The sequence below is a fragment of the Athene cunicularia genome, assembly GCF_003259725.1.
Source record: "Athene cunicularia isolate RWA chromosome 1 unlocalized genomic scaffold, athCun1 chr1_part1, whole genome shotgun sequence".
NCBI lineage: Eukaryota > Metazoa > Chordata > Aves > Strigiformes > Strigidae > Athene > Athene cunicularia.
In genome coordinates this window covers 44,337,437-44,349,544 of record NW_020799091.1, presented here as the reverse complement: position 1 = coordinate 44,349,544, position 12,108 = coordinate 44,337,437, and the positions used below count along the sequence as shown (strand labels likewise).

The 12,108-nt window shown below is 41.9% G+C and overlaps 1 protein-coding gene across 1 annotated transcript; it reads right to left on the bottom strand.

The window, feature by feature from the left end:
• Positions 1 to 3,513: 3,513 nt before the first annotated feature.
• CLN5 (CLN5, intracellular trafficking protein) lies at positions 3,514 to 10,719 on the bottom strand. Its single transcript, XM_026867947.1, has 4 exons — positions 10,697 to 10,719; positions 10,014 to 10,260; positions 8,588 to 8,813; positions 3,514 to 4,724 (listed from the first exon to the last, which is right to left on the bottom strand). The coding sequence occupies exons 1-4, from the start codon at positions 10,717 to 10,719 to the stop codon at positions 4,213 to 4,215; spliced, it is 1,008 nt and encodes a 335-aa protein (XP_026723748.1). The 3' UTR covers positions 3,514 to 4,212.
• Positions 10,720 to 12,108: the final 1,389 nt, after the last annotated feature.

The following is a 12,108-nucleotide window of genomic DNA, read 5'->3' as shown; positions in this document are numbered from 1 at the left end:
AATTAAAATTGTTTCAGGAGGTGATGCTTTGCTCTAACTGTTCAGCAGCCATTTTGGTAGTATTATGTTAGCATGGTATGAGTTGAAAAATTTCTTGCAGGAGTCTCGTTCATAATAACAGCTTTTAATTATAGAACCCCACAGACTGTGTCTACCATTAATACTAAATTTTAAGTGTGATGTGACACGGGAGATGATTCTTTTAATTCTATTAGTTTTTCCTAGCCTGAAAATGATGGCTGGTAAGGCCTGTTTTCACTACCTAATTTTGCTAATTTGCAATCACCAGCTGATGGTGGGGATTTTATACTTCAGACTTATGATTTACACTCTATTGTAAGTTGAAGAACAAAAGTCTGCTCTGCTTTTCAAGTTATTCCCCAGTTGTGGTGACTTCAAAACTAGAAGAACCTCAAGGTCACCAACACTCTCCTCAGTTATGGTACTGAAAGTGGCAGCTGTCCTAATCCAGAATATCTGTCAGTTGAGTAGGTTTGTGTGGCGAAGGAAGAAAGCATTTGTACCAGCCCTTTCTGTGCAGGCCCCTTTGGCGAACAGGACCTGCACGCTCCATTTGATCTTGATGTATGACAAGGCAGGAACTCCTTGCTTGAGAACCCTCTTGGAGGAAAGTGTGGGTTATAGCCCTGAGCAGCTCAGTGGTATAAAATTTAAGCAGTTTTGTGTAAGACCACTCTGGAGACTTAGAAATCTCTGCATTACAGAATTATCATGTATTTTTACCCTCGACTGCAATGTGCATAAAAGCAGGGAGCAGAACCAAGCACAGCCTAAAGTGGCCAATAACTCCTGCATTCAAAGCCTGAGTAATGACTCAATGACACGTGTTAACTGGAGACAGATAGAAGAGAGAGGAGGAACTTATCCTTGAGCCCGGCAGTTAGGACATTCCCCTGGTTCCTACCATCAGGCAAGCTGGTTGTGAGTGAAGTGATCCTATTATTCCCAACCCCGGTGTGACTCTCAGCAGGACATCCACCTCAAATGCTTGATCTGAATAGGTGGTTTTCAGGCACAAACAACAGATAATCAGGTGTACAGAAGGTGTTGGATGTCACATTTGCTTTTTAAGAGACAGAAGTGTCAGCTTTAGGGATTTATTCTGGGCTTGTCTAAACTTCATGGAAGTAGCCTATGACTCACCTCAGTGTTATTCTGGATCTAACTTTATAGGCCTAACTCTGCCCAGCAGAGCACACTGCACTTAAAAACTTCAGTCTATATGATGGTGAATCTATTTCCAGTGCAATGATTAGTCAACAGCTGCACCTCTTACAGAACTGCAGGTTGCATTGGTGGAGTTTATTTCCACCCAGGTGTGCATTCACTCTGAACAGTTGGCTTTTAAGTTTCTGAACAAAATCTCCCAAATAGAGAGAAGCAAAGGAAGTGAGGGGCTCCCTCTCCAAACTTGTGCTCAGATGGAATAAATACCAGCCTCAAAAGGAACTCATATGCTAAAAAAGGGGCAACTCCTACACTGATAATTAGTGCCTTTAAACTGAGGATAGAGTTCAAAGTGCAAAACACACTGAAGCAAAACACATGGCTGCATAAAGGAATTGTTAAATGCTCATCACTGACCTACCACTGAACACACTCACAGAGTCTGACTCTAGCTGCTGCTTTATCCTTCTGCCTGGAAGGGATGCAGTACCCTTGACAAGTAACTTTTCAGTTTTCATGTTTTTTTTTTGTTGTCAGAAACTTACTGTCCTCTTAACTTGCAGTTAATACTTGCTAGGATGCAACTGTTTCCACTTGAAGCAACTCCCTGTACCATCCAGAGTATCAGGGTTAAAGATGCTAAATTAAATGGATTGCACAGATGAAATTGGAAAAATGAGAAGGGCTGTTATTAAGGTACAAAAAAGCCCAGGATATTATAAACTTGTACTGATAGAACCACAAGTTACATTTGACCACAAACATAAAAAGTGATTACTCCTTTCATATAGCCACCCCTTATTTTTTATCAAGTTCTTTAATAATCATGAAGATTTTACCTCTGCAGACAGTCAGCTATGTCAAGTCATTCTATAATCTCTCTAGGTATTACTGGTCCACAAACACCCGTCTTTTTGATTGTTAGGAGCTGCACAAGGCAATTTTGACATGTGGGGTTCAGCTCCCATTAGCTGTGTATTTCAGGATTTGGCATTTCCAGTTCTGCGAGGCTCTTCTATGCATCATAAAATACTCTATTAGGGGAAAAGAATGACTTGGTGTGTAGGCTCCCTAGGTCCCATGTGAAAACAAGGAAGTACTGTACCATGAGCAAACAATACTACTACTCTACTCTGGGGGAGCATGACCTACCCTGCCCATGACATCTGCTTCAGGCTCTGAAAGGCCTCTAACTGCAGCAATGTTACAAGCTTCTTAGCAAATGCTAGAGAAGAAGCTTCTGGGGCTTCTACTGCCTTGGTTCCACAATCATAGGACATCCCCTTCAGAGCTCTGGACACTGGTTTTGAGGTTGAGGCTTCCTCCTGAGACAATAAATGAGAGTTCAACAATGTTGAGGGTTCTGAAGTCAGACATGCATCAACAAGAACATATCTTCTGTAGACAGACTTATGAACCCCTTTATATTTCCTAGTGCCTCCTGAATTACCTTGGTGGGTAATTTGAAGCTCTGCTGGTTAAAGCAAGGGCTTGTGACTTTGACTACAAATAGTCTTGCAAGTTGAGGCAGAAGATGGAAGTTTCACAGAACAGCGGAACTAAGTAGCAGCTTTCCCCTGCAACAGAAGCACTCTCATCACCTCATTCCTCTCACGCTAGCTCTCACACTCATCCCATTGCATGATAATGCAATTCAACTAATTAATTTTAGTGACTTTTTAATACAAGGTTAGTTTTATGCCATTCTTATGATTTGAAACAAATCACTGTGTCTTTACACTGTATATTCCTCTTGCTGGCTGCACCAGGGTATTAACTTGGCTCAAGCCAAATGAAGTTGCAGAATTGGGTTCCTGTGTTACTGATTAGCCATGACACAGTAATAACCTCTGCAGGAGGGCGACTCATTCTGCAACTAGTTTAAAAAAAAAAACAAAGTGAGCAGTGTACACTTGGAGATGATAATGCTGCTGCAGGTGTATTTTTTGTGTATAGCCACCTCCCTAGTGTCCAGAAAGCCAGTGTTCCCGTGGCTTTGGTCAGTCGGCTATACAGGGAACCCATTGCCAAGCTGCAGCACTGCCAGGGAGAAGCTGCAATGGCTTTGTATAGGCAAATTTATGACAAGTACAGGTTTTTAACTGTGACTTTGACACTCCACAAACTGTCATTGCTTTTTTAATATTAAAGGATTCCATGCTTTTTAAAAAAAAAAAGTTAAAAGGAATATAAATGTGACTTCTAAGAAACCAACCTGATTGAAGCCTCGGGTAGACTTTAAGACAGGACACTGCTAGAACAGTGCAGTTATGCATCAAAACAGGCTGTTTGCCTTCTCTCTGTGTTAGAAAATACACACAAATCTTAGGAAAAGCCATCTGTATTGTGTTTACAGTACAGGTGAAGGAAGCAGAGTGATGAAAAGATACCACCCATGCCATCTTCTAATGTGTTCACTGCCCCTTCCCACCACGCTGAACACCTACTTCATGAACCAGAAAACAGGTCTTAAGTCCCAGACGCACAAACCAAAGAAATACAGAAACATTCTTCTAAGGCACACATTGAGGGAAGTGGGCACATCTAGGCACTCAGGTTTGTTAGCTCCAACACGTGGATTAGCCAAGCTGGTCAGACCAGAAGGTCCTTGTAATGCTTGTGTCCCATCTCTGTTGGTGACCAGGTGCTATCTGTGGCCACATGGCCACGTATGTGGAGAACACCTGTGACCAGAGCTGGCAGGCTGCCTCCTGCTCCCCCTTGGGCCCAGCAGAGTTTAGCCAAGAGCAGCCACATCAGCTCACCTTCAGGCAGCAGATGCCCGTGGTCACACAGAAGCCAGTCATCAGAGATGCTGAAGCGTTCATGAAATGTGCTATACAGGTAATTAAAGAAAAAAAAAAAAAAAAAAAAAGGCAGTCTTTCATGGGGTCTAGCAAAGCCTTCCCAACATGACTTTTACAGTTAGCAGTGGAACACACAACACTAATACCATCATGGTAGCACTTCAAAATCCTCAGAGATATTCTGACATAAGGGCAAGTTTGATTCTTCAGGAAGCAATTATACACCAAAGAATGTTTTGTTTCCAACAGGTAAAGGGACCTCTTCATAAATTATTTTGAGATATGGAAACTTCATAGGTAAAAACCAGTACTCCAAGTTGTAGAAGAGGTAAAACTGATGATTCAGAATGACACGATCGATTATTTTTAAAAGATCCACAAAAAACTCTCTGACTGTCCGATGAGGTTTGAATGGATAGTAGAAGTCTCTTATAGCTGCTGCCAATGTCTTGTTTCCTAGAGGTCCAAAAATAGATGTTTCATTTCCCAAATAAATAGGTTCTCCACTGAATAAAATTATGCTCGTATAGTTTGTTTGTATCTTCTTAAATATAGCTCCCAAGTCAGCTAGCTTCTGGTATGTTCTCAGTATAAATTTAGAGCATTCGTAAGAGTCAAACCATACTATTGATTGTCTGTTGGGACTTGCTTGAACTGTCCAGGTCTCATAGTAAATGCCAGTCTCATTGTCATATTTTACCCATTTTGCCATTTCATTAAACATGGCTCCTGTAAGAGATAAAGATAAGTATTACAGAGACAAGATAACAAATATATGACTCAAAATATTTTCCATCTCTTTCAAGGATCACCTCCAATCCCTGCAAAAGTTTAACCACAACATTACCTAACCATACAAAGACACAAGTCTTAGGTTGGAGGGAGAAGTGATATCCCACTGAATAAACTATATTTACATGTGACTTACTGAAACTATTTCTTTTTTATGCATCATTTCCTGCTACTATCCCAGAATATCCAAACATCAGAGAACCACGTGTGAGAGGCTGAAATGTCCTACGACTGTCTCAAAGCTTGCTTGTGTCTGTGCAAACCTCCAAGAGAAGCTGCTGCAGCCTGTGAACTGGTCTGGGGGATGCTGCCCAGAGAAGTGGGAGTGTATTGAAGGATGCTCCCCCCCACTTCCTTGCGGTTGTATTGTCCGGACTCTTTAGACAAGCCTCAAAGAGGCAGACATGGACTGAGCTGGCCCCATCCTGTAGCCATTTGTGGCTCTATTGTGTAGGCCAGACCCCATGCATGCACTGCTGATGGACTGACAAGAGGAAAACGTTTGGGCCCTGAAGCCCCACAAAACCTGTGGGACCAGAGGAAAAAAAAAAATTAAAGGTGGGCAGATATGCTAATCAGCGGGTATGATGAACTTAAAAAGGCAGCAGAAATTTTTGCTCAGTGTGCATCCTCCATCGAAGCCAGATCCATGTGCACCCACCACCAAAGAACTAAGACCGAGGACCAACGGGTCATTGCTGGATCCATGGTGGTGACCATTCTTGCAGCCCTATCCTGCATACTTGATTTATTTCTGTCTTTTCCTTCCATTCTGTCCTATCACTACCCCTCTTCACCTTTTTAATTATAAATTTTGGGTATATGACATTTGGCCTTGTTTGTGTCTTAATATCGCTCTTGGGATCGTAACGAAACCTCCCCCAATACTGGATCGGGACACCATGACACTTCTCATTTTGTTTTAATCCACGTAGACAAACAGGGCAGGTAGTACAATCTACAAGAGATGCTGACAATGTGCTCACCAGTGCAAGAGGTATTTCTGCACTTCCTCAAGTTTAACTGAATTCAGCAATTCAGGGCAGAATTTTTCATGTCTCTCCACAAAACAGACCTTAGACTAAGAGACCCTGCTGTTTTAGCAGCTCATCTGCCAGCAAAGTTGAACTAAGCCAAACGATGTGAGTGGGATGTGAAGATCAGTAAGCTTAAAGACCTTGTGGACTCTTTTTTTTATTTAAAATACGTTTGGAGTGTTTTGCTGATTTCACAACTGGAATGAGGAAGACATCTCTAACTCAGCTCATCCCCCTGGTAGCTCCTTACATGTGATGCATCTGCCTCCCCAAAATAGAGCTGAAGCACAGGACTCATCTTCCTTCTTTTGTTTTTCCTGTAGTCCTAGCACCGCACTCTTCCCACCCTCTCTCAGTCATGGCACAGGGTGTAGCCATCTATGACGCAGATCTGTCTAGCACCTCACCATGACCAAATTTTGCAGATTTTTCTTGTGCGATGTCAGAAGACAGCCAGACGACAGCCTGCAATGGTGACAGTGTTGAAAACCATGATCTCTCTTTAGCTGTAAGCGTCACTGCTGTGGGTACAGTAACAGTGCTTGGTAGCTGCTGAAAGACAGGCAAGACTGCAGCAAGCCAAGACTGGCAGCAGTCACCTCACAGTTCAGCGGCGGCAGACATCAGACAGATCTGCATCATGAACACCGTCCTGCACACAACCACCAGCCTCTTGCATTAAGTCTGAATTCACTGCACTGTTGCATTCATCAAGACCAATGAGGAGCACTACATGCCACACATCTCCCCCCAAAACAAGCCACAAAGGTCCAACTGCTGGATCTACTCTTCATCAGAGAGTAAATGCAACTCATGCTTACCCTGAGGCAAGGCATGTGTGCAAGCTACTACCTCAGAACAACTGAGCTCTGCACATACACCTCCTAGGCTACCCCATTGTAACTGTTCTTCACACTTAAGAGCTTTCAGGCTTCACAGCAAACATAAGCAATCATTCTGTTTAGTGAAAGTGTTGGATACTTTCCTTTGTAACTGCCCATGGCTTGGTTTAATAGAACAAGTCATTACATCTGTACCAAGAACTGTACTTACTATAGACTGCAGATGGGCCTGAAGCTCCCCTTTATCTTCTCTAATTCCTACCAGATTAGCTTTCTAGTGTGTATTCTGTACAACATGTTATTGAAAAGGTTTTGTCTCTCCTAACAAGACCAAGATGGACTTAATATGAAGTTCTGACCTTAAAGTCTTAAATTAAACAAAAATATTACAGGTTAATGCATGGCTCTGTGATAAGCTGTTGGAAGATGCCTAGACAATCAAAAATCAGACTTTGGATATTCCTGCCCTGTTTCCACAGAGACATACCCATAAGTAACATTAACCTGGCTGATGGGCTTTAAAAGAAAATGAGATTGCTTCACTGTGGTCTCTGACAATGCTGACAAACAGCTCTACAGGATCCCACAAGGACCAAGAGGGTGCAGCTATTTCACAGGTTAAAGCCCTCTCCCATGAGATGGGTTGCTTTTGGCTGCTCTCTGAGGAAGCAAGTTCAGCTCATGATGCTGTCCATCTGTGCTTGCATCCATTCACCCAATTCCACGGTAACTTTTAGATTCCTAGTGAAATTAAGACAATTCAAAATTCCCAGAGATGCAACCTTCCTAAAAGTTTCATGGAAACAGGAAGCAAGAGAGACAAGGAGGACGGTAACAATGCCTCCACAAGGCACCAGTGTAACCTCACCTTTCTTAGGCATCAAATAATCTACACAGGCAGGAAGCATTACAAGTTCCACAACCGTCTGAAAAGATTTAACTTGGTATTCATACAAAAGAATCCAACCCTATCAGGCCTCAAAGACTTCAGTCATGAGCTACAAACTCAAAGGAAAGCAGCTCTGCTTATATCATTGCTTAAAGTACAGCCTAGAATTTCTTAGCAGCAGTGGACAGGTTATCTAGAGACCGAGTCCAGCAAAGCTGCTGAAGGTGGAAGCAGGCAAACATAAAGCACCGCACTAACTAGCTGTAATCAACCAGTGCCTTGTACACTATGCTAACTTCAGAGAGTAAGTGGCTTTGGACACACAAAATGAAACTCTCCAAGTCCTCAGGGGACTCTCTAAGTCATTCACTGTATTACTACAGTAATCAACCAGGTTTATTTAAATGACCTTTTTATTTTAGAATGTCAGTGTTCAGTATACACCAGGAAGTTATTCTGGTGATCAGCCACGTAATCAGAGGTGTAAATCCTGGTTTTGTTCCATGATATATGACAAAGACCTATTACTGAGGACATCTGCACAGTTTTTATGACCCATAATGGGAGAGATGGAAATAGAGATTAATATTTTATATATTTTTGAGACTATTTCTAAATATGCCTTGTTTGCTCAGTAATGTACACATTTTCACCAGTTTTTCTATCTCAGCAGTCATATGCCACTTCACAATAGAAGGTTTTGTTTTGGTGAAGCCATGTGAAAAGAGTCCATAATGGTTCTGTATAAGCTGTTTTGCTATTTTTACACTCAAGAGACACAAGTGTTTTTGTACAGCAATACCAAATGACTCTCACTGAACAACTCTTCAGTGTGCATTGTTCAAAAGGCGGTAGCCTCATAGCACTTTCTGTATTCAAGACAGTTCAGATACTATTTCAGTTTGAAATTAGCATCAGTGACTAACATTGCGAATAACCTAAAAAACATTGATTAAAAGATACTGCTTTACAGGAAGACAAGGCTGACTGTATTTTATTGTATTAGCACTAGCAAAAGCATCTGAAATCTACCTGATATTGTAGTCACAAGAACTAAAGTTCCATTTTCCTTCCAGTGTGCATCATCTATTCCTTCATAAAAGCAGGCAGCTCCCTGGTTACACCAGAATGGTGCATCCATGCCAGGCCGGAGATGTGGAAAGGTGCAGTTTCCAAGTTGGAAGAGCTCATACCACTCCATTGTGTAGTTTTTGCCTGTTAGAGAGCTCTTGAAACCCACAGCATCATGCATGATTTTCTGGAAAAGAAAAAAAAAAACCAAAAAACAAACAAAACAAAACAATCAACCAAACCCCAAAAACTTTTAACATAAAAATTATTTCAGCTTGGCCTGTACAGAAGGTAAGATGCCTGGGAGCTGCTGTGTAACAGGGCTAGAAGAGCAGAAGGGGTTTCTGTAACATCTTGGATTCAGTAGCACTGATGCACAACATACTAGATTATATCATGCACATACTTTTATCACAGAGTCACACTGTCCCAGTGGTAGTCTATCCATCCATTGTAAATTCTGTTATTTGGAGGCAGATACTCAGTGGGAGCTCATCATCAAAACTCAAGCTTACTTTTGAATCCTTAACCTCACAGGAGTATCAAAAAAATACAGAGCAGAACTGAGTTACTAAAACCAGATCATAGTAATGAAAGCCACAAAAGGAATGAGATATTTATTTTAAAAGCTGTACAGCAAATACATAAATTCAACCTTAATTTTAACAACCTTAGTAATGCTATTTGAAGATATTTCCAGTTTTGCCTGTGTGTGCTTGGTTTTGATGTTGCTATTTCATGTTCACTAGTATTTCCTTATTCATTAGGGATTATGCTTTGAAGCTTAATTATGCTACCACTACAGTTATAATTATTACTAAAGCAGAGACTCTTTCATATTTGCATGACTCCAGGAATGGAGACTTTATTCAGTACTGATCATAACATTCAAGAAAGAACTGTAAAAGCAACCAACTCCCCGTGAGCCACTATTCTAACCAGCTAGCTGTCTACTCCTGACAGATATCCATGTTCATGCAAATATGTATATTTTTAACAACAGAGAAGTTAATACACTAAGCAAGCATTTAATCTGATACAAGGGGACAAATAAATATATTTTCTTGATGCAGTGCTAGCACAGGAAAAGACACCAAAAATGTAATGGTATAACAAAACACTCCAAGTATGCAGCTCTGTGGGGGAACACATTCAAACCCACTGACAGTGCTGGTCATGCTCTTTTCTTTAGTTGAGCTAAATTCTGTAACTTTTGTTTGAAACTTACTGCTCTTTAAGTATCTTTCCTATAAATAGCCTAGCTTGTGTGCTCCAATACTCTTCCATACAAGCATATCCCAACCTTACAGCTCCCACTCTTGACATCTGCTCTTGAATTCAGCTAAATTTGCCACTATAGTTTTGTTAAACAAAAACATCACCTTACCAAATGTCCTAGTAGGTCCCCATATTTGAATTCCCATACTGGAGCCTGTAATCGGTAAACTTCAATAACATCCTCTTCCTTCATAACTGGAATGGCAGAGCCAGTGGGACAGAAGGTGTAACGAGCTTGGCAGTAAGGATCAGCTTTTGGACGGTAATCAAAGCGCCTGTATTGAGAAAGAGAAGCACAAAGAACAATAAGCACAGCTTCATGGCTGGAGTTAACTGTCTCATGGCTTCCACAGGACCTGAGCAGGACAGCTCAAGTGTCCAGCCATTCCCAAAGACTCCATGATCCAGATGCTGCAACACTTTGGAGTACACAAGCTTGTAAGGCTGCTGAGGTGCATGTCTGCAGAAACAGGACTTAAGACTCACGAATGCAAGTCATGTTGTACACAGTACTGATAGTAAAGGAGTGGAAATAATGCAGATTACAAAGGGTGACTTATACTCACAAAATCAGAGACACAGAGATGCTGGGTAGAGGACAGTTTGAGACCTGAGTCAAAAAAAATTCTCCAACAGTTTGTCCACACAGGGGTTGACCAGTTTGCTCTGGGAAACTATTCTATAGTAAGAGCTCCCCAGATGGAGCTATTTTTACTGTAGAATATTGCCAATATCAGAAAGAAATATTCTATTCCTCTATGCTAATTTAGATAAAGAGGTCTAAGAACCTACCTAGGATCACTGTTTCCATACATCATTCCTATTAAATCTCAAAAACTGACGACTGCATCTGCTTATGTATCGCACTATATACAAACAGCAAAAAACCTTCCTGGCAAGCCTTCCTTTCCCAGTTTCCTTCAGATTCACTCACTGTATTTCACTTAGGACAAAGTTCCTATATGCCCGTTACCAAGACAGACTAGTGTACACAGCTTGACCAGAGCACAGCCTAAGAGTCTAACACACTCAGTTGCCTAGGGCTACCAAATGGCACGAATACCCCAGTCATGAGATGACTCAAGGACACGGGACTTCCTCAGCCACAGTAAGGCCAGTAGCCTCACTGGGACATCATTTTTCTTCCCTGTAGACTTCTTAGCCAATCTTGCTGGGTTCTGCAGCATATCTGCTTTTATTTTGTCCACGGGGGGGGTGGGGGGTGGGGGGGTAAGCATAGCTGGAAAAGAACAGTTAGAAAGCAAAGATTTATGCCAACCATACGTTTAAGCCCTGTTTCTAAACTGCATTATCTTACATTTTCAATTTCCGCTTCTACTGCACCTTGGACACTGACAAGAAGGTAACAAGCACGTTAAGAAGCATTAAAATACCACATTTCTGAGTGCTTCACACTGACAGACTTGTACTCCAGTTCTGACCATCCTGAGACTCAGCTCTTGCAACGACTGAACTCGCTGGAAAACCTGAATGCCTCGTGACTGCAAGATCAGCTCCTTCAGGCATCACCTGATGCAAACTTAACTGATAGGAATTATGCAACAGGCTTTCAAAACTTCAGGCATGCATTAGATAGCAGTTAAACTATAAACACCTCCCTTTACAAACAGCAAGCCCACACAAAATACACATGACAAGTGTAGCCCTTCTCCTCAAGAGGCTTATTTCCTTATTGTAACTAACCAAAGCCGTAGCTACTTGCTTCAGCAGAATGCGGTAACGTGCACTGCTCTGCTTTCCCCAACCACACCAGGTCTTCTTCTAGAGCTAAGACGGCTCAAGAGCATTTAATGGAATTTTATACCATTTAACATGAACCGAAGTATGAAGTAAAGTTTAATTTAAAAAACAAAATAAATCGCAGCCTGACTTCCTCTTCACAACGTTTTGCTAAAACGGGAATTAAAGGTTCGTATTTAAAGCGTGGGCAGTCTTTCCCGGGGGCAAGGGATGGGGGGGCAGCCGTTCCCTCACACCTGTGAGCTAAATACACCAAATCTCGCATAAATGGCACATACCCCCGAGATTAAAAAGGAGAAATTACTCACGGCCTTTTCAATTTTAAAATTAGATAAACAAAACAAACGGAAAACCGACAGGCTTTGGAGGAAGAGGGAGAGGAGGCGGGCGATTAGGCAACGGCAGCCGGCCCGGCCGACCAGCCGCGGGGACGCGCCTCTCCG